General features: G+C 41.7%; 1 protein-coding gene and 1 long non-coding RNA gene across 2 annotated transcripts in view; one reads left to right on the plus strand and one right to left on the minus strand.

Annotated features, from left to right (window-relative positions):
- Window positions 1-6229: 6229 nt before the first annotated feature.
- Window positions 6230-7369, minus strand: LOC128412723 (uncharacterized). Its single transcript, XR_008330145.1, has 2 exons — window positions 6776-7369; window positions 6230-6649 (listed from the first exon to the last, which is right to left on the minus strand). It is a non-coding gene; the product is annotated as an uncharacterized LOC128412723 (long non-coding RNA).
- An 81-nt stretch (window positions 7370-7450) lies between these two features.
- The window catches only part of FRY (FRY microtubule binding protein), a 151384-nt gene continuing 135228 nt past the window's right edge, over window positions 7451-23606 (plus strand). The window contains exon 1 of the mRNA XM_053386021.1: window positions 7451-8945. Coding sequence (XP_053241996.1) covers window positions 8876-8945 — 70 coding nt within the window. The 5' untranslated portion in view covers window positions 7451-8875. The remainder of the gene's footprint in view (window positions 8946-23606) is intronic.

Below are 23606 nucleotides of genomic sequence, written 5' to 3' on the forward strand. Positions count from 1 at the left end.
AGCTGTTTTAAAACAGGGGTCATGTCAATTCTAAATGAAACCAGTTACTAATCTGGCTGGCGCATTTTGGACTTGGTAAAGTTAGGAGTTGTCTTCAAGGGCAGCACAATAGTGCATTGAAGCTATCCATTCTGCAACACACCAGAGCATAGAGTACAATGCCAAGGTTCTCTCTGTCAAAAAGAAGCTATAGATAGCGAACCAGCGGTAGCTGGAAAAAGGCACTCCTAGTTACTCATGCCATCTGAGCCTCTAATGACAGTGATGGATCCATGAGTTCCCACAATCTGTGGACCCTTCCAGGGGAGTACAAACCTTGCCCAGAACAAGCCAACCCCTCAGCTCTCAGAACTGCACTTTAGTTTTTCATTACACTTTTTGTACTTCTGGTTTTTTTCTTTTTTAAAATAAAAAAGGTGTTAGTTAAGCCAGTTGATTTTAAACAATGCAGCCCTAATAATTTACTGGCCTGCTGTTGGCTTTTGTAGCCAGCCAAAAGGTTTGTAAAACATTAGAGAAGGATTTAAATATGTGGAGGTGGCATTTTAAATTAATTTGCAAGGAGCCCTCAGTGCACATAGGGTTGCTTTGAATCAGATCTAGAAATCCGCCTCTGAATTTGTACATCATGCCTGGTCATGTTTGCTAAACGTAAAAGGAAAAAGAGGTTCAGGCCCTGCCCTGTATGACAAATTTAGAAATCTAGAAAATAGAAACAGAACCTCCTGCTTCCTTGTTTTCAGAGTGATGAAATCAGATATAAATGTTAGAGATAATACATTGAACTGAGCATGTGACTGTTTCAGCTTAAGCTTTGCATTTTCATTTGGGAACAGTGGACATTATTTAGTTAGTTTATATTTGGCAGTAATATTTTTATACTACTCAATCAACAGAAACTTCTAAGCCATTCACATAAAAGCATAATAATAATAATAATAATAATAATAATAATAATAATAATTTATAATAATAAATGTTATTATTTATACCCCGTCCATCTGGCTGGGTTCATTAAAGATACTACTAAAAAGATCAGATGTTAAAAATCTATATGACATTTATCATACATACATACATACATACATACATAAATAAATAAATAAATACATAACAGCAGTTTTAAAACAACATATGTAATAAAAATTCCATGTTCCAGCTGCATGTCTGGGGAAGATTGCCTATACAAACAAGTGTTTAGCAGGTTTGGAAAACAGTTCAGCAAAAATCCTGGCCTAATTATTAATGGGCAGGGAGTTGCAGAGTGGAGCTTCTGCTATACTGAAAGTCTTGATTCCTTGCAAATGTGAAATAGACATTATGAGGTAAATGCAAAAATGTCAGTTCCACATACTGAAGTGGTCAAGGGGGAAGATATGGAGTAAAGGGATATGGGATCCTGAAACTAGTGTAGGACCCACTATGCAGGCAGCTGTTTTGCCCTCCCTTCCTGCATTTTGAAGATGCAAAATTCAAGGTGTGTGAGCCAAACTCTGGTACATGTTTCTCTTTTCATAAACGTTCATGTTTTGAGTCAGCTTGGGCAGTGAATGGAAGGAAGTGCCTTCCTAGCTGCTACCTATTGCTTTTCACACTGAACATCACTGGTATGCCTGACTCCCCCTACAGAAGCTGAGGCTGCTGAACAGACTGTTGGCCTGGGTATTGTTTAGAGAAGTTTATGTTGGGGGAGAGTTGTTGCTGTTATTGATAGGTGGTTTTTTTTTTTGTATCCTTATTTTGGATCTTATTATTTATGTGGAATAATGAGGGTGGTATTCAAAATTTAATAAATACAGTAATAATTTGGTTGTGTACTTTTTGATGCTTATTTATTGTTTATGACTACTTTTGTTATGTTTGTAATTATGTATTTGTTCATGTTGTATGCTGCCTTGAGCATGATTTTAACTATGGAAAGGTAGCATACAAATGAAATTATGTATGTATAAAGAGAAAGCAAAATGAAAGCAGCCACTTCAGTTCTGTGCCTTGTTGTTGACACAATTCGCAGCCTAGACTACTGTAAATCATTCACCCCTAGTTTCCTGCTGTTGATTTGATTAGCTTTTAATGCCACTGTGCTGCCTCCAAGTGGCATATTTCTTACAAACAAATGGTGCAATAGTAATAATATTATTAATATCAATATAAATATCAATATTAATATACAGAACTCTACAGGGCCTGCATTTAAACATTAAAAACAACAGTTATTGCAAGTACATAGATTTTTACACAGTGTTTCTGTTTCTCCTGTGGCCATAGCAAGTATCCATAATTTGATTCAGGGTTGTAAAAGTGGTTGAGTTTCTTTTCACTGTGCGTATGGGTGGAAAGTTATCTGCGCCTGGGTAAGTAACTACTTAATTCAGGTAACACTGCACATTGGCATTTCAAGTGGCAGTGCTTGAATACTGAAAATTCAGGCCACGTGGTTCATGCTTAGCTTAGCTTAGCTTGCCTTGTTAGTGTTTGGGGTGTTATGCACTACTGTCCACGGGAATTTTTCCAAGAGGGGCAAAGTGAAGGCTTGAAATGAATGAATGAATGAATATGCATATATAACTAGCATCAGAGAACAGGCCTACCTTTACTGGTTGACCTAGTGACTGTGTGATGGTGGGCTTGAGTAAACCCAGTTCCAATAAACTTCTTCTCCTGTCTGTCCTTCTGTTGTTTTTCGGTAGGTAGACCTGCTGTCTATCTGCATTCGGACAATGTTTTTCACATTCTCTGCTGAAACCCTAAATTCTTTCGCCAGCTCCTTTCACTCTCTCCAGCCTTAGTTAATTGCATTGCTCACTGCATCTCCCTCCCCTCTCCAAAAAGCAAATAACCCAATGGATTACATTTCAGGGTTGTAATGCACTGCTCTGTTGTAAAATTTCATTTCACATAGTCAACATGGACACAAACTCTAGTTCTTGCATCTTGTTTGCAATGTTTTCTGCCTGTCCTATAGTTTCTCCCTTTTGTGATTGGTCTTCAGCTATACTTTCCAGTATAAAATCACTGTTGAGAAAAACTGGACAACAGTCAACAGCACTGTGGCCAACTAGATTCAGAGTGTGTGCAGCACATGGCATGAATATGTTCTGTTCTAAAAGCTTCTTCCATTCTAAAAGCATTCTAAAAGCTTATTCTTCAAATTCTTTTTTAAACCAAAAAATCCTAATTTTGTGTATGTGCCCTTGCTTTGCTAGTGCCCCAAACATGGGCTTAGCCTGCCTGTCAGGTAACCCAGCACTGTTCACTTAGCTAGTGAAAAGCTTCTTGCAAGATACTTGACAAGGTAGCAAGGCTGTAACTTGGGTAACAGCAGGATGTTACACCAGTGTACAAACAGAAAATGAAAAAACAGACAGAGAACAGAGAGTGAACCAGGCATGCATTTGAGCAATTAAAAAGGACAGGACTGTTCAGCTGCCAGTTCTGACCACAAGAGGGAGTTGTGTATTCTCACACATTTCAAGCATACAGTGGTACCTCGGGTTAAGTACTTAATTCATTCCAGAGGTCCGTTCTTAACCTGAAACTGTTCTTAACCTGAAGCACCACTTTAGCTAATGGGGCCTCCTGCTGCGCTGCCGGAGCACAATTTCTGTTCTCATCCTGAAGCAAAGTTCTTAACCCGAGGTACTGTTTCTGGGTTAGCAGAGTCTGTAACCTGAAGCATATGTAACCCAAGGTACCACTGTATGGGTAACATTCAAATGGATGGTTTGCACTTGTTTAGGCTCTGTGCACCCCTTGACACATGACCTCTAAGAATGTTCTTTGTATTTAACCTATGTTTACCTATTATATATGGTCAGTCTTAATACTCCAGTCCACAGCTAAACTGCTGAGCCAATGCTCAGAGCCAGGCCTACTGTTAGGCAGAGTGAGGCAGCAGGTTTTTTGGGGGGGGGGCAGTGGTGAGGTGTTGGATAATATAGCTGTGTGTGTTACACCCTGCATCCTCTGTTACCTTGATGTCTTCCAGTGTGGTGGAAAATGCTGTCCCATCACCAGTGTTGAAGTACATTTCAACAGCTGCTCTAGTCAGGAATGGTGGGTGCCATTTTCTTTGTATATATGCTTATTGGAGTGCGTGCGTACACACAGGAACATAAGACAGGGTACGAGCATACCAGGTTACAATCAATACAAAACAAGCAGAAAATAGCAGCCAGTAACAACTGGACACTTTAGGTCAGCTATTGTGAATACTCATTGTAAGTTTTTCAGATCATGCTGGCGGGTGTCATTTTGCTGTTTGCCGCAGGCAGCAAAGTATCTTCGGGCGGCCCTACCATTGCTGTAGCTCATAGCACCAGGTTTCAAGACTGAAGTGATGATACAAAGATTGCCATAGTTGCTGCTGCACAGATAGCAACAATATATAAGTATTTTGTGTGACTTTAGGGAATGGGTCTAGTCACACAGCCTGACACCCTAAGAATGGGCAATGGCTTCAGTTTGTGTGCCTCTATTATGCCTGGCTTAGTCGCATTTGATGTGCTATTAGTTGCTGTGGTGCAGTATATTGTTTCTGTCATATCAGCTAAAGCAAACACATAAGATTCTGTTGTTTGGAACTTGCTTTGGACATGACTTGCTCTATAATCAGTGCTTCCTACCTCAAGTAAGTGTGCATAGGTACTTGTTCCGAGTAACTGAAATAAGCCCCATTGAATTCTGCTGGTAGATTTGTTTTATTTCTAATCTCTAATTAAATTCTGAGGTTTTCTCTCTAAGATATTTTTTACTTCATGGTCAACTTGGTGATCAAAATCTCTTAGTCATTTGCAAGATTGTTCTTGGATATGAACTGGACTTGCAGCTCTGTGAAACCTGTGCTGTTCAGTAACATTTCCCTGAAACAATTCCTTGAGGTATGAGAAAGGGATAATAAATATTGTAATTATTAAACATGTAAACATAGTTTGCATTGTTGATCGTTATCGTTCTGCTATGAAGCATGATAAAATGCTTTAGAAGTCTGTAAGTTTTGTCGCAATTAACAGCTGCTTTTTGTTAACTATCAACCCCTCTGTGCATAAAGATCCCTACTAGAATTGCTGCTGTTTCTGCTGCAAACCCTGACTCTTGACTAGCCTAAAATTGGAAATGTCTCTGCTTTTAATATTCAGTGCCGAGGCCTGGATAGAACCAGGGAAATGAAAGCCCTAGGACTGCTTCAACTCCTCCTCCTCCGGGGGGGGGGGGAAATACAGCTGGAAGAGAAAAGGGTTAAGCATATGTCCTGCTGATTGACTTCTGAGTTTTGCTCCCTCCCAAGCAGTGGGGGCTGCTGGTACCCCATAAGGCAGGGGAGACCAACAGTGAGCGGAGCCAGAGCGAGTGAAATGTAGGGGCACTCCCTGATCAGCTGTAAGTAGGCAGGCTGGCCGGGCCAGATGAGGACAGACAGGTTGATGGGGCAGTGCCCCACTTATCCCAGTGGACCATTCTCCATTTCTTCCAGGGATGCTTTGGTGTAGAAGCAGCAGCTGGGGTTTGTGCACATGTATTTTCATGTGATATGCAGTTTGGGTCTCCGTCTTCCTGGTTTCATAGCACTTGCACACTACTTGGCATTATGTTTACAAACCATATTTTAAGTGTTTGGTATACTTTGGGGCTATTTTATAAATGATCAGTGGTTCTGGTGTTAACAACTGGTTTGAAGGAACTTTCTATGACATGAAGGCTCTCTTCCTAAGTACATTTGCCTGAGAGCACAGTCCTGCTTGGGGACTAATCTGTGGTCTTCCAGAACATGTTAGACTACCCTTCTCCTTATTTTTGACCATTAACCATGCTGGCTGGAGCTCATGGGAGATGGAGCTCAGCAAAAATTGGGAGGACCACTATTACCCTTAAATTGAAGTGTCCAAATATGTGTGAGTGAATTGTCTCCTCTGCTTGCCTGCGACTTGGAGAGGGTGGAGTTAGGCCAGGCCATCATACTCCCATTTCCTCTCCTCCATCCAGCTCATCAGATTCCCAGCCCCTGCATTTCCTCTTGGGCAGCAAGCAGGGCAGCTCCACCAAGCGGTGCCAACTCCTGGCAGCTGTAGCATGCGTCATGTGGCCTAGTGGGTTGCTGTAGGCACAACACAATGGGGTCCTCTGCACCCTGACCTTCTCACGCTGAGAACAGTGTTACTTGTTAATCCCCTTCATGAAGGAGACAGCAGGTTTAGTTTCCTTTGACTGAGAGAACACTGGAACTGTGCAGTCTCTTGGTAGTATTTTGCTTTATTTATGATATACAAGTAGGTACTCATTCAGGCAAGCAACAAATCCACAGAGAGCACCTTGTGTAGTCCATCCCTCCCCCTGCCTGGGAAGGCTGCACTTACCGTTTCACCTACAAGCTACAAACTCTCGGCAACTTCTAACAACAAATCACGTTTTTCTTCCACTGGTACACAACTTCTTCCAAAGCATTGGTCCGAGTCTCCACCCACGCAGGTGAATTGGCTAGTAGGAAGCATCCACTCCAGCATTAAGGGAAATAAGGTTGTGTTGCCAGGTTCTTGAACCTTATCCAACATCCCTTTTACTAAACCACAATGATAAACCCATTTACAATAATGGGGCAGCCAATGTTACAGCAGGATTGCACTTTAAATTGCATTGAAGTAAATGGGATTTACTTCCAAGTAAGTATGCTTTTGACCAAACTGTGGGAGGCAGTGGAAGACAGGAGTGCCTGGCGTGCTCTGGTCCATGGGGTCACAAAGAGTCAGACACGACTAAACAACTAAACAACAAGAACAACAAGTATGCTTAAAATTAGGGTGTGTGTATGAGAGAGAGGTGAGTCCTATCCAAAGCAGGGTGTTATCATTTTAATATTAAGGCTTCTCTATCTGGCCCTCGGGACTTTCCCCAGGCTACACTCCCTCCCCAGCCAGACCTTTCACTTGCCCTGGTTTGGGTATTTTTGCCTGGCTGGAATTTGTCCTCGAGCTCTGATGATGATTATTTGCCTGGGTATTGGATAGAAAGGCGTGTATGAATGTGTGTAGAAATGAGCCTATTGTACAAAGATAGCAGAACACGAGACTCTTAATCTTGGGGTCATGTGTTTGAGCCCCATGTGGGCAAAAGGCTCATGCACTTCAGGGGGTTGGACTAGACCCTTGTGGTTCCTTCCAACTCTATACAGTAATTCTGAGACTCTACAACTCCTACTGGCTGTGCTGGCTGGAGATGATGGGGGTTGCAAGCCAGCAACATCTAGAGACTATGAGTTAAGAGAGAGGTGAATTATTCTGGCAAAAAAAGTTGTCCTCTCCTATCCCTCCCGTTTTACCCCCTTCTCTCCCTCTGACGTCTGCTTACTGCTGTAATGTAGGTTGTAATCTTTTTGAGACAAAAAGGCCTGATTTTATTTGCTTACTCCTGCAAAGCACCATATATATGTTGACGGTGCTATATCCTAATCCCGGGCCCTGGGATGGATGCTCTATTGAAATCAGACGTGATGTCTTTAGTGCGTAGCTGACAAGCTTGCAGGGGCAGCTGGAAACCTTTCAGAAACTGCGGAAACATACTGTAGGATTTCTTCCCTCTCTGTGTGGTGAGCCGGTTGCATGCAGGCCCGCCTGTGCAATACCAGCCATTTTCGCACACCACTGTGACCTACCTAAAAATAAAAATAAAAAATTTGCTTAGCAGAAGTGTGCCAAAAACGTACACTGCCTGTACATGGTGCCCAGGATGACTTGCAGGAGCAATGAAGGACCCAAGCAAGCCTTTCCCTTCGCCCCTTCCATGCTCAGAGCCTTGTGTCAACAAATGATTACTCTGTCCAAAGGCAGGGTCCGGGGGGGCTTTGGTCCCCAGCAGGGTTGCGAGTCATTTGGGGCTGAATCAGGGATCAGGTTTCGATCCGGGATGTTCCGGCTTAGCGGGCAACGCGCGAGGAAGCTGCTTTTAGCAGAAACTGCCTCCTTTTCCTCCTGCCTGGCTGCTGTCTCTTTAAAACCTCGATTCGAGACAAAATGGTAACAACAACCGCCGCCGCGACTTGTCTGGTGCGGGGAGAGAGGCACCCAAACAAGTGAGGCAGCTGCGACCCTAGCAGGGGGGAAAATAATAATAAAAGTGGAGGGAGGGGTGGGGAGAGAGAGAGGGAGAGGTTCCTCCGCTGCACATCCAGCGGATGGGTGCAGCGTTGCCTTTACCGCAGCGTGATGCAGTTGGACCGAGGAAGGCGTTGTTGTTGTTGTTGTCACCGCCGCCGCCGCCGCTCTTGGAGAGAGGGAAGCAGCTGACCAGCCGGCGAGAAGAGGAAAGCAAAAGCGCGCCACCCCGGCTCACCCAAGGCTGGGATCGGAAGAGAGAGAGCGAGGCTGTGCGCAGCAGGAGCCCCAACCTGCCCGCAGTGGCGGATCTGCTCGCTGGGCGTTTGGCAGGAAGAGGTGTTTTTCCTTCCGATCGCTGCTCGGTTGCTGCGTCTGCGTGCGTTTCTCTCCCTCCCCGCGACACCCTGCGCTTCTGCCGCAGCTCCGAGGGGAGAGGAGAGCCTGGGCGCACGAGCAAGGCGCGATGGCGACGGGCAGAAGCAACCCCCCCTAAAGGATGACCAGGGGGGCAGGTATCTCCTCCGGGGCGCGGGGGGGGGGTGTCGCTTGCTGGCGCCGATTGGGAGAGCAGAGGCAGCAGCAACAGCAGCAGCAGCAGCAAGCAGCTACCACCAGCACCAGCACCAGCAGCTCTCAGGAGCGGAAGGAGAGAGGCTCTGCAGAGACTTCATTTCCTCCCCTGACCCCCTCCGTTTACATCACTAGCTGGTGACAGTCCCATCTCGCCGGCAAAAAGTACCTGCCACTCGAGCTGCTCCGGGAAGGGAGGCTCTTTGTATGCCGCAGACATGGCCAGCCAGCAGGATTCCGGCTTCTTTGAAATCAGCATCAAATATCTGCTGAAATCCTGGAGCAATAGTGAGTACAGCTAGCTTTTGCCTCCACCCCGAGCTCCCTTCCTCTTCCTAATATCTTGTCTCCAAGGCAATATTGTGGCAAGGGAAGAAGAGCAAATGCTGGTAGCTTTGTGAGGGTCAGTTTGAACCAAGGCGCTCCCCCACCCGAACAACACTCTTTTTAGGGGCGTTTGTGTGAGGGGAAAGCACTGCTGTTTCAGTCCATGGACGTATCAAGAGGGTTAAATAGCCGTCCTTTAAGTGGAAGGAGGGTAATGGGATTATGCTTGATTTTACTTGATTTAATTCTCAAATTAGGCTCCTTCCTGGATCTGCCTCTCTCTGTCTGGATGAGGACAGGGCAGGGTAATTCCCGCCTCTCCTCCTTAAATGCTTTTGACTGGTTTTGTTCAGCCTTACTTCATTTATAATGTTTGCCGAGGACTGTTTTCCTACATGCAGATTGGCATGTTTTGTGTTTGTCTGATCCGGTGCTGCATATGTAGGAAAAATAGGACAAATAATGTTCCAGGTTTTCTTACGTGTATTTTCTTTAATAAATCCAGACAGTAAAAGATTGTCAGTTCCCTTTTTTGTGGTTTTATTGTTTGTTTTATATTTGCATTGAAGGAGCCTGCTTTTCTTCTTGAACCAAATGAGAGAGCTGCAGAATGTAAACAAATGAGTTTGGAGCTATCCACTATTGCAGGGCTTGGTATTGCTGATGCACCATTGTCCTCTATGGCATCTTATTCTAGTTTTTGATATGGTGGGAATGTTACATAATAAAGATCAGCAAATGTCAAGAATGCTCACAAAAAGTGCAAAGTCAATCAGGCCTCTAGGCTGTCAACTCGTGATTTTAAGTAATGTGAAATTTCATTTTAAAAATGTGTCCAGCTCATGCCTCTATTACGTCAGCAAACACGAACAGCATCAGATTCCACCGACTTCTGAAATGCACATTCTCTCTAGAAAAATACAGCTAGGCTATATTTGCTATTAAGCAACTCTGACATACGATGGATTTAAGATTTGTACTTTTAGTGTGGTACTAATTACAGTACCTGATTATAAATCTGAAAAACCTAATTTAGATACATCAGGATATTACAGTTTGTAATTGATATATCAAGGGCACCATCTGTGAATGATACCTATAAGCACTATTTTATAGCTCAGTATAGTCTATACGATTAGTCTTAATTTTCTTCATAAGAGAACTGTGAAATCACCATGGATAATATTGTTACCTCAACAACATTTTTAAAAATTGCCCTGTTCCAAAATCATTCTCATGTTCCATACTTCTAGAATATATTACAGCATTAATGCACTTTGGGTTTTTCAGCTACCATTAATTGCTTTTAAATGGATATTAGATCCAGAATTACAGAAGAAGGAAAATAAAATGTGGTAGGATTTTGTCATGGAACATTGTATTCCTTTGAAAAACACGTAATGTGAAGTCAAGGTAGTTCTTCAACTTGTACTGTAAGTGGTATAGGCTTAATGAAAATTAGCTGAATATTTTATTGCCATGTATCAGCATTCACTTCATCAAGTTCTATAGCCTTTCATTGGAAAGATGCTTAGAAGTTGAACAGCTTTTCTATACTGTACACAAATGTCACAAGGTGAGATTATCAGGAGCACTTATTTCTCAACATAATTCTTTTCTATAACGATGTAATTGATTCATGGTCTGTCTGTCTTTTTTTGCCATTCTCTCAAGACAGACATTTCTTTGGTGCATTTAGGCTTATCAGAAATAGACAATACAGTCTGTTTTATTTATTTAAGCTTGTTTTGTAATAAGTCTAAAAGGCAAAACTTCAATCTATCAAGTAGTTTAAAAAAGAAATGGATAAGAAGTTGCTGCATATTTGCATAGATAGGGCCATACATTTGTTTAAGGGTTTCCTGTGGTGACTGTTGGGGTGAGGCTTAAATGCCACTTGTTTGAAATTGCAAGTGAGCTTGCTCATGCTTGAGCAGCAGCCTATTTTTAAAGTAACGTCTACCTGAGTTTGGAGAACAGCCATTATTATGTTGATTGCAAGGTGAGAGGAACCAGGTCAAGGTGGGAAGTTGAAACTCCGACTTGGAGCAGGTTTCTTGCTTTCTTTTCACCTTCCTTGCGCTTCCTTTACATGCTTGCTGTGTTTTCTTGTTTCTGCCCTGCTACAAAGTGCTCTCCATTAAATACTATAGAGACTCAAGGGCATGGGAAGGGCAGAGTACAGAAGAACAGTGGCTCTGTATGCTTGGTCTGTGGCCTCCACAGCTGCAGGCATAGCATAGGTTCTTGGAAAAAGGTGTAAAGGAAACTTTGGTTTCCAAGTTGTGACCCAAGAGCCTCTCAAAATGTGATACTGCTACTCAGCTGTCATTCTCAGTGTCTCAGCATGGCTAGGAGCCAACTAATCCCTCACCTGAGACACAGTGGGCCAGTTCAGACATCACAGTAAACTCTCCCCTCACCTCCAGCATGGCTGCAAGGAGGAGGTTAAGGTAAAGGTAAAGGTACCCCTGCCCGTACGGGCCAGTCTTGACAGACTCTAGGGTTGTGCGCCCATCTCACTCAAGAGGCCGGGGGCCAGCGCTATCCGGAGACACTTCCAGGTCACGTGGCCAGCGTGACATCGCTGCTCTGGTGAGCCAGAGCCGCACACGGAAACGCCGTTTACCTTCCTGCTAGTAAGCAGTCCCTATTTATCTACTTGCACCCGCGAGTGCTTTCGAACTGCTAGGTTGGCAGGCGCTGGGACCGAACAACGGGAGCGCACCCCGCTGCGGGGATTCGAACCGCCGACCTTTCGATCGGCAAGCCCTAGGCGCTGAAGCTTTTACCCACAGCGCCACCCGCATCCCAAGGAGGAGGTTAGAAGCTTTCATTTCCATTTTGGATTAACTGTGGTTTAGTGTTGCATCTCAGCCTACACTGTGGGCCATCTTAACTAAGGTCTGAAACAAACCATATTTTGAAATTGGCTTGTTTCAATCAAACAATAGTTAAGATTAATAAGTTGGTTGGGTTTCTATGAAACGGCAAGCTGCAGCTAACCAAAAACTGAAGTGGAAGTTTCCAGTTTTGCCCTGTGGTCACCATTGTCTGAACTAGCCCATTCTGTTATATTTGCATATGATGATCTAAGAGAGCTAAGAGACCATGGGGGAGATTATGGAAAACCCTGAAGGTCTTCTGCAGGAAGAATACTGACAAAACAATGTGAAACTGAACTCAGTACAGCTGTACTGAATGAGTAGGTAAGTGTTGTTATGCAGGTCATTGCTGCATAAGAATTGGCATTGCTGGATTTAAACACGGTCTGTAGCATCAGTCAAGGCATACCATTGAATCAGTAGTCGTACGTTTCTCTTAATAATATGGTTCAGTGCCCTTATTAACAAGTACAACATTTTTGTGCTGACGCATTGGTACGAATCAGCATCAAAGCTTACATTCATCCATCCCAAATGGATTCCTGATGTAATATAATATAATGTAATATTAATAAATAAAAATCATTCTAGTACTGTATCGGTAATTAATTATTTACAGTAAGTAACAATTACAAGATTTTAACGACATTTTAAAATAGTTAGCTTTTTGAAACCATTGCTTAAATATTTCAAAGCACACAGCATTTCTAAGTGACTGTGAGGACATGCCTAAGCAGGTTTACTCAGAAGCAAGTCTTACTAGTGAGTAAGCCCCACTGAAGTCAGTAAGTGTGCTTATATGATTGCAGTCTACGTGAATTAACTTTCAACATACAGTGGTACATCGGGTTACAGGCGCTTCAGGTTACAGACGCTTCAGGTTACAGACTCCACTAACCCAGAAATACAGTAGTACCCTGGGTTAAGAACTTTGCTTCAGGATGAGAACAGAAATCGCGCAGCAGCGGCGCGGCAGCAGCGGGAGGCCCCATTAGCTAAAGTGGTGCTTCAGGTTAAGAACAGTTTCAGGTTAAGAACGGACCTCCAGAACGAATTAAGTTCTTAACCCAAGGTACCACTGTACTCTGCCTGTTCTCAGAATGTGAAGCCTGCAGCCATGCAGATGCTGTTGGACTCCCAGCTCCCATCATGGCCAGTGCTCAGGAACAATGGGAGTTGTAGTACAACAATATAGCCACAGGGCTACAGGCTCTCCATCCCAGTATAATTATTATTGTATTTTTTTATATCCCATCTTTTCCCCTGACAGCAGGGACTCAAGGCAGGTTTTAATGTTTGATGTTTTAATATGTTTTATATGTACTTTAAACCGCCCAGAATGGCTAGGGAAACCCAGCCAGATGGGTGGGGTATAAATAATAAAATAATTATTTGTGTTGTTGCTGTTGTTGTTGAACAGAAAGAGCTAAAAGCATAAGGGGCGATTAAAAAAATAAACAGTAATAGAATGTAAACTTTTTATCTATATTAAATCTATTAAAACATACAAATAATTGCAGTAGAAACTTCAAAGCACCAGTATGAAATGGAAAAGTATTTCAGACTCATAATCATGTAAAGGAATCACTCCTCAAAGCAAGAGTCCATTTTGGCTTCAGCTAATAATATACACATGGCAACTAATTTAGCCTAATGCACACAGGTTAGACCAGATGTTTTGTGAAGACAAACAACTGGTCCCTTTTGGAGGGACGGGAGAAGCCTGTAGAGGACTTGGGCGGGTTGGGGACTGGTTACAGGAAATCACATTCATGGCATTCTGAATTACCTTTAAAAAAACAACAACAAAAACCACCCTGAAATTATGTGGATAGGACAGACCAACTGAGTCGAGTCAGGTCAAGTGTTGAATGTTTTGCAGACAAAATGTGGTGCAAGATGGCCCCTTTTCAGGGCCCTTTTCAGGGCCCTTTTCAGGAACCGCAAATTTTGTTATTTCATGTTGGCATTCAGTCCACAGGCAGACCTGATGCGCACCCCTAATATATATCCAACATGTACTCTCAACATTCAGTTTGTGTTGACTTCCATTTCTAAAACATGGCTTTATAACCAGTTTTATGGTTTATAAAACTCTTCTTACGTTTTTAGTTTGTTTTCATAGTAGGGTTGCCATCTGGATGTATGGCAAATGTAGATTTTTGTGAATTTCCTTAAAAATAGCTCAAAAACTTCAATTTTCATTGACTTTGCCCCTAAAAAGCTCAATTTCCGGATTTTGACTGTTTGAAATATGACAACCCTATTTTATAGCAGCCACATGTTTTAGAACCACTGCCTTGTTTTAAAGGGAACAAAATTTAGCTCAAAGTGAGTCATGAGAATAACAAACCTTCAAAAAGAACCAAAACATATCCATAACATTTCAGTCAATTTGCTATATCTACGTCAGCATAATAATAAAACACAATAACTCATCAGTGAAATGAAAGTAAAAACAATACTATAACTTGCTTTTGTGTACATTTTATTGTTGTAACCTGCCCTGAGGTCTTTGGAGGAAAGGTGGGTGAACATTTTCCAAATTAATAGTAATAAATTAGTAAGCAATAAATGTGGGTCAATACCAACACAGTATTTCAAAAAGAATCTGATAAATCCATGCTTAATATCAACATTACAATTTCTATTTAATTTATATCAATACTTTACCAGGTTATCAGCCTTCTCTTCACTTCACCTACTCATGCATACCTGAAGCCTCAAACCCAAAGGAAATCTTCATGCACCAATCCCCCATCTGTTCAGTCACAACGGCATCCATTCATACTGTGTGTGCTTGTTTAGTATTTGAATTTGTTTGTTTTGTCATGTGAGTCCTCAAGTGAAGATGTGGGCCTTGAAAAGAAGAATATAAATACATACATCCATAAAAATTCAATTCACTACTTAAAAATGTAGACAAAGACAACATGGCGACTTTTTAAAATGATGTAACAGCACACACCTGTGCAGGTTTACTCAGAAGTTGTCCTCAATGAGTTCAGTGGGGCTTACTCAGTAATGAATTTGTTTAGGATTGCAATCTGAGTCTTGAGTCATATGCATTTACCTGGGAGCATCTAATGTAGTAAGTAAGCCTCCTGTCAGTGCAAAGTTCCTTTCTTGAACAGTGGCACTCCCTTCTCTCCTTCCACTGCAGCCCCCAAAATCTGTTATTTGGGTGTGGGGGGGTGCACAGATGGAAATTGTTGTGCTAATAGAATGTGTTCATTGGATACTGCCCAAGACCACCTTGCTGGGTGCATTGAGTGCTCTGATTTTAAATTATACTTTTATTACTATGGGGCAATTTTAGGCATTAGTCATATTCAGAGTAGACTACTGAAATCAATGAACGTAAGTATTCTTATATACATATATTTATATGAGATCTGAGGGACATTGCGGAAGGCACAGAGCTTGCAGGATTCACTGATAAGTGATTCTTGGCACATTAATCATTAGAAATGAGAAACATTGTCATAATAGCATCATGGACCCAAACAGAGGACCATATTGGGTGAGTGGGGGGAGCGGGGCAGCCATTCCATATTAGAATCCAGAACATGGTTTGGAAGCAGCAAATCAAACAAATTTTACATGTGTACAAAAGACCCATGGTGACTTTATTTTCTTTCATCTTGGGAGTTCTATCCCATCTTTTTAAATGAATTTTTAAGGCTGCGAACAAGTGCATATATTAAAATACATAAAATGTATTGATTCGAAAAAGTAAACTAACATTTCAGGTTTGTTTTTTTAAAAAACAGATTTAGTATAAAAGCATCAGGCTCTGGCCATTTTTAATAGCAGTGCCAAAAAATTGCTTGCTGGGGAAAAAAGTACTAGGCCTTGGCTGTCTTTCAGAAGACCAACAGGAATGGGCAGGGTGTTCCACCATCTTGGCACCAGTGAAGAAAGAGCTTTGGGCCCACCCTGCTTTAAGACGGGTTGTTCCCTCAAAAGCCTTTTGCTCCAAACATTTCCAGAATTCAAAAACTGCAGCATATTCAAGTGGCAATTCATGTTTCTCTACAGCTCTTAACTGCCACACCTTTTGTACATCTGCATATATCTTACTCATCAGTTCTGAAGTAAACATTGCACAACGACTGTTCATTGGTTGGCATAAGAGCCAGGTGGGTAATTTTGGCGGCACCTCCCTGACTTCCCTGATGCCTTTCACAGTTGCTGCTCTCAGCCCTGTAAATGAATAATGGCATTGAAAATCACAGGCACGCCTTATTAACGTTTCATATGCCAAAATGGCTATCCAGATCCTCTTGTCACTAACTTAGCTAATGGAAGCAGTGCAGTGCTGCCATACTGGGATGGGAATGCTGGTCCCAGGGACCTGGCTTTTCTAGGTGTCTGTGAAGAGAGGCCTTTCACAGCAGACTTGTTATTTGCATTAGCCCCCAAGGGGCTAATAGGAACATGAGAAGCTGCCTTATACAGAGTCGCAGCCATTGGTCCTGCTGGGTAATGCCGATTCTTCCTTTCTTTTGACATTTCACCTTCATGAGGCAATATGCTTGTTGAACATAAGAGTTTATGATAGGCAGGATGCAAAGTACAACGTGGACTGAGGAGAACTTGTTAGAGTTATTTTGAGGAAAGACAAGTGGTATTGCCTTTAAACTTTACTCAGCATTTTAAGAGCTTGTACTGTGGTACCTCGGGTTACCTACACTTCAGGTTACATACGCTTCAGGTTACAGACTCTGCTAACCCAGAAATAGTACCTCGGGTTAAGAACTTTTGGAATTCAGGATGAGAACAGAAATCGTGCTCCAGCGGCGCGGCGGCAGCGGGAGGCCCATAAGCTAAAGTGGTACCTCAGGTTAAGAACAGTTTCAGGTTAAGAACGGACCACCGGAACAAATTAAGTACTTAACCCGAGGTACCACTGTATCATGTTTTCACTAACTTTTTGTTGTTGATGATGATGATGATCTGTAAACGCCACAAGTCTGCATTAAATCCTAAACCCCTATGTGACTATACCCTCTATATGTTTAGTGTAGTATTTCCAGTATATTTCACTCTGTAAATAGGACCTTGTGAAGCAGATGTTGGCTTTCCCATTATGTTCCATATCCCTATGAACGATCATGTGGACCAATGCTTCCCTCACAGGTACCGGTCCATCATTTTTCCTCTGCTCCTCTACTTCTGTCTGTTTCCCCCTTCATGTTTATAAACACAGATTAAGTGGATGCCCACATTCTCACACCCACTGGTTTGTGCTGCTTTTTTAACCAACAGTGCACAACACTTAAGCAGAACTGTTCCCTATCTATTTTGCAACGCCACAGGAATATCCTCCTCTCTTTTTTTTTTTACGATAGTTCATCAAAATTATTGAAGTGCATATGAGTGCATAGCATTTTGTGTGCCCATTTGGAACTTTCAAACACACTCAGACTCAATGCAAGACTGTTCAACAGATGCTAGCAGAAGTGTGTTTTTATACAGGCTACAATCCTAGCGAGGCACACTTCCTTGTGAGCAGGCTCCGTTGGGACACCTTGGGATTACTTGAGATTCAACTTGCTAAGGGCTGCGCTGTTGGATTTCAGTCCAGCAAAGCATATCACAAGGTGAAAGAGGGGGAGGGGGGAATGTTAAGAAGTTGTGCTGGTGCTGGTGCTAGAGTAAAAATATTCCCAAAGATGATACAAGGCTATAAATACTTTGAAAGCCTTGATGGATTTGAATGGATTGTAAGTGCTGCTCTTTAAACACAGGGTCACAGGTCACGTATACTTAAAGCACATTTAAAGGATGTGGGCTTTCCCAAAAGGATTTGGGGAGCTGCAGTTTGCTAAGGGTGCTAGGAATTGTAGCTCTGTGAGGGGTAAACAACCATTTTCAGGATTCTTTGAGGTGGAAGTTGTATGCTTAGTTTAAAGGTAATTTAAATGTATGCTGATGTGGCCACAGTTTATAGGGAAGTGGTGTTGTGCACCTCTCAGTCATCCCGGTGGGACTTGCACAGGAGAACCTATCTTGACTATCCCATGGTGGCAAAATGGGACCACCAGGTTCAGAGGTCACATTATGCCTCTGAATATCACAGAGATTTGCTGCCTCCTTGCCTTGCTTGTGGGTATCCTGGAAGCCTCTGGGCTGCTTACAGTATGCTGGACCAGATGAACCTGTGGTCTGAGAGAGCAGGACTTTTTTATGTTAACTTGTTCATAGATGAGTGATCTGTGTCAGTTATAATTGTTATTATTATTATTTTTAAAAACCTACTTCAAATGCAGCTTATTCATGGTGTGTGTATTTTATGAAATGAAGTGCTCTTGATTTACGTTTATAATTTTAATGGATTGTTTAGAAATTCTTTGACTGAAGTGGCAGTACTGTTGCATGATTCTAAATAGACCTCTGTGCCTTTAAAAAAGGTATATTTATCTAGTGTGCTGATAATGCAAGCTACCTCTGCTGTTCTGTAATGTGTAAGCTGTGAAATCTTCCACTCGATAGATATAACACATTTCTTAACAAAATCTCTTTCTTTGAACACCATGTTTGAAAGTTTCTCATTGGAGCTTATAGTTTTGTGGGTAGCTTCCCTACATACTGGTTTGGTCTGAAGTTTGCTGTTTTTTCTTTGAAAAATTAACATCTCGGGCTGCAATTCTATGGACACATAACCTGGAATGGACTAAGTTCCATTGAACATTATTGTTGTTGTTTAATCGTTTAGTTGTGTTGTTGTTTAGTCGTTTAGTCGTGTCCGACTCTTCGTGACCCCGTGGATCAGAGCACACCAGGCACTCCTGTCTTCCACTGCCTCCCGCAGTTTGGTCAAACTCATGCTGGTAGCTTCAAGAACATTATTATGAACATTATTCATGAACATTATTAGACCTGCATAAAACTGCTTCGAGGCTTGCTTGCTTGCTTCTTTTTTTTACAGTCGAGTGATATATAAACATTGAGTAGGACTGAACCACAGTTGCTTTACTTCCTTGTTTACTCTCTCGTGCAATGACTAGGGGATACTTAACTTGATGTTGCAGGACTGATGCAGCAGTATCCCCTCCTTTGAGTGGAAAAAAACCTGTTCTGATTTCTCTGGATCAGTTGACTACAGTTCCTGACTTAGAATTTGATGTAATAGTGCCTTTCTTAAAAGATGGGTAGTTTCTTTCTTCGTACACTTCCTATTAAATTGTAGGAATAAAATAAGTTTTAAAAACCAGACTGCCACCCTCAACTCTCTGAAGGTTTTTCCCCTTAAGTGATTCTACTTTTTCTTTCTTGCTGTCATTTACCCTTGCAGAATCCCTATGTGAACCTAGCTCTCTCCTTTCCTCCAAGGCCAGCCTCAATGCCTACCTTTTCTGTGAAACTTTTGCCACAGTCAACAAAGCCCTCCTCCTCTGTTGAAACTAAGTCTAAGCACCTGTAATAATAATAAAAATCTTTGTTTATCATTGTCTCTGTTTTCCTCCTCTCCCTGTCAGCATATAACACCTCCACTTAAAGATCTGAACTGGTTGCCCATTTGCTACCAGGGCAAGTTCAAGGTGTTACTACTAGTATATAAAGCCCTTAAAATTTTGGGACTGGTTTCCTTTTTTTACCCCATATATGCCCATTTGACCACTTCAATCTGCGGAACTGTCACTGTCACAAGTGCCACCTAATACTAGTTCCATCCTTGTGAGAAAATACTTTTAGTGTGGCAGCACCTACACTTTGCAACTCTCTGTTTCCAGGCAGTATGTGTTGTTATGTAGGGCATTGCTGCATCACAATTGGCACTGCTGGATTTACACATGGTCTGTAGCACTGAGTGGTTTCCAATCAAGGCATTCCATTTAGGGCAGGCTTCCTCAACCTTGGCCCTCCAGATGTTTTTGGTTTACAACTCCCATGATCCCTAGCAAGACCAGTGGTCAGGGATGGTGGGAACTGTAGTCTCAAAACATTTGGAGGGCCGAGGTTGAGGAAGCCTGATTTAGGGCCAATTGAATCAATAGTTGTAAGTTACTCTTAATTATATGGTTCAGTGACCATCATTAACACATATAACATTTTTGTGCTGATTCATTAGTACAATTCTTGATTTTAATCACCTTTTGAATATTTTTGAATATTCAATACTTTTGAATATTCAAAATGTTTAGACATTTCTATTGATAATTTTTATGTTTTATTTTACATTTTGGGAAACCACTGGGAGGGTTTTGTCTGTTTTTACAATCAAATGGTATATGCATTCTATTAGATAAATAGATAAAGTCGAGGGTCAATGCGAAAAGTGTTTCTGCTGGGTAGAATTCCATCTTATAACAGTTCTTCTGCCTTTTTTCTTTCTTTCAAGAGAACATCCACAGGAAACAGCTTTCAAGAAATAACTTATTTTTCCCACTGTCACCATCCAACACTTGGTTAATCTTTCTTCAACTGGCTATTATTTGTAATGAGATTTTTAACTGGCATCAGATAACATACACCGCCCCCGCCCCCCCCCCCCCAAGAACCCCGGAGCATCATAATTTCCACAAAGTAGGAATCCTGTTGTAACTAATACCTTTTGAAGATGAGAAAATTACTTAACTGTAACGCATGATCTTTGAACAATATAGTTAGAACAAATAATCCCACGTGCTACCTTTCATTCAGAAGGCCCTGGAAACAACGGTGATTTACTTTTTGCTTAATTTATCATTACCAGAAGGAAATTGTGTGTAGGATTTCAGTACTTAGGAAAATGATTGGTTGAAAGCAAGTTTTCGAAGGACAGGCCACAGGGGTCAGCAAACCTTTTCAGCAGGGGGCCGCTTCACTGTCCCTCAGACCTTGTGGGGGGGCGGACTATATTTTAAGGGGGGGGGAGGATGAATTCCTATGCCCCACAAATAACCCAGAGATGCATTTTAAATAAAAGCACACATTCTACTCATGTAAAAACACGCTGATTGAGAAGACGACTGGGCCGGAACGGGCCCCTGGGCCTTAATTTGCGTACCCATGGACAGGACATTCTGTTAGTACTAGAGAACTAAAGCCAAATATAGGGTTGGGTGTTTCAAAGCCATGTATCTACTAGACTTACAAACTGACTCCTGTTGCATCCATACCACATTTAAAGCAGGTTCAGCAGGCATTTAAAGCACTTGACTTTCAAGAAAGAATTATGGGAACTGTAGTTTATCCCTCACAGAGTTAAAATTCCCAGCACCCTTAGCTACCATTCCGAGGATTCTTTGGCGGAAGCCTTAAATGTGCGTAAAATGTGCTTTAAATGAATTACGTGGATCCAACCTCCATTAGGTTAGGTTACAGGGTTGGAATATATTTTTGAAGAGCTACAGTACTGTGGTTGAGAGAGACCAAAAATTGCACCAGCCACCCAAAAGCACAATGTATGTTGCTTTGAGCCTCTTGAAGGGTGGGATACAAAGCCAGTATGTGCTTGACATAAAAATAAGCATTCCGTTACTTCACATTCCTGCCTCACATAGTTTTGTTTCTTTGGGTTTCCCCCACTCTGAAGTATCGCAGAATTGATTATTATGTTTTGGATGTGCCATAGAGCTGATCTCATGACACCAGGCATAATAATCCATTATGCCAATATAGCTTGTCATTGTGCCTGCTGGAAAGTGTTGTCCCACTACAAGTGTTCTCAAGTGACACGTGATGTTTATTGCTAATGAATTATATCAGTTTGTTGTTTTACCCACACAGTGCTTAGCATTGTTTTCTCCCATTTTATTTTCATGTGCGTGTTTGGCTACACATTATTTAAAATATACGGCTCTTTAGTGATATTACTGATTGTTGAGTGACACGCCTTTGAACGCCTTCCCGCTGCTGGAATGAAGTTAATACTGCATTGCATTTGTTAGGTTTTGTAAACCACCCAGAAGACCTTGGCCAATGGGTGGTCTAGAAATGAAATAAACAACAACAGCATGGAAAGGCAGAGGTGAGTGAGGCAAGAACAAATGGGTACAAGTTATGAAAATTACAGTTGCTCAATAAATAAATAATTCTGGTAGCTTTGGTCAGAGGTTTTGGGTATTCTGTTTTAAAAGTATTTAAACAGTGCCCTGAATCACCAGGAAACTAGAAATATTATCTCTTTGTGTCTTGGGATTTCCTGGTTTTAGAACAGACTAACATCCAGAGAAAAGCAACTAGAATGGTCAAGCGGTTGGTGTATTTTTCATATGTGAAAAGGATAAAGCAATGGGGATTTTTTGATTTGTTTGGGGAAAGGTAAAGGGGGACATAAAATGGATTTACAACATTAGAAATGGTGCAGGGAGATAAATTTTCTCTGCTCTCTCAGTATACTAGAACTCGAAATTGAAGATGTTCAGAATTAGATGTGCTATTGTCCAGCAAATGTTAGCCCCAAATCCATTGCTTTCTATGTATGATGGACCTTGGTTGCTTTATAAGGAGGTGGTCATGCATTTATTGGCAGCTGCATGATGTATGAAGCTGGCAGGGTACATGATTCATCATGTAGGGTGGCCAATGGCATGGGCAAAGTGGACGGGTTTAAAGAGATCTGGTACAGTATTCATTGTAAATGGAGGGGGACATGCATCCATGAGATTCTCACGGATCTTTTTGGAGGGAGGTATTAACATGGTCAGATATATAGGGTGGAATACAATGTCATACTAAGAAGATGGTTTCATCAGTGCCAGACAGAATGATCTTTTCTTTCATCTCCTGACCCTCCTGAACAGATTTGGAGAGGAAAGGTGTAAAAGTCCCACTGAGCTATAAGGACTTCTTGTTCTGGCATGGAGTCATGTTGTCTTTGTGTTCTTGTGAATGTCTCAGAGCCATCAGGGATGGCAGCAGTTGGAAACAAAAAAATGGACTAGGTCTTGTGAGACAGTTCTTACGTTAAGTATAACATGGCATAAAAAAACTTTATGCAGGTACAAGATGTTGTGATTTTCTTGAATTAGAAAAAGTGGGCATTTTACCATCTCTTGATATGAAACGTTAATTTTTTTACATATGGTCTTAATGCGTTTTGTAAGATGTTTGGGATTTGAGACAAATCAGGAGTTGTTGGCCAGGTAGAGAGAATTTGCTAGAAATAATTGCATTACTAACAGTCAGTATTAAAAGCGAAAACATGACTTTATTATTTTAAAAACCAGAAGTGGAAAATGCCTATGTTTAGTTCCCGTCATAAGGGCGTTTCCATAAGTGAAAGGAAATATTCCCATAGTGATGTCATACTCTAAATGTGACGAGCTCCTACTATCAGCTATAAATAGTAGACGGATCTGCTGTCTTAAAGCAGTACTTGTGCGAGAATTTAGCATGTAAACTTCACAGCAAAAATAAACCTACTATTGCATAAAAGGTTTTCCAATAATCTCTTAAGTGTTAAAAATAGCATGTTTTTACAAATAGCAGATGAGACTTGGTTTGCTAGTTAACACCAGTAGAACAATGAATCTGTGAAGCAGGCTTGTATTCTATAATCCCACCTCAACAGGGCTGAATAAATTGCTGACTAAAGAGTGGGTTCCTCCTTCTAGCTAGCTTAAGGCCTCTGCTTTAGTCTAGTTATCTGAAAGTGTCTCAGTGTGAAGAATGGCCTCTCATACTACTCAACTGTAGAGTCCTTTAAAATCCCTTCATGTTTCTCTTTCCACATGAAAGAAAAGCAGTGGTAAAATTCTGTTGAATTTTTAAATGTTGGTAGCTGTGATGGATTTTGAGGTATAGG

The sequence above is a fragment of the Podarcis raffonei genome, chromosome 4, assembly GCF_027172205.1.
Source record: "Podarcis raffonei isolate rPodRaf1 chromosome 4, rPodRaf1.pri, whole genome shotgun sequence".
Classification (NCBI taxonomy): domain Eukaryota; kingdom Metazoa; phylum Chordata; class Lepidosauria; order Squamata; family Lacertidae; genus Podarcis; species Podarcis raffonei.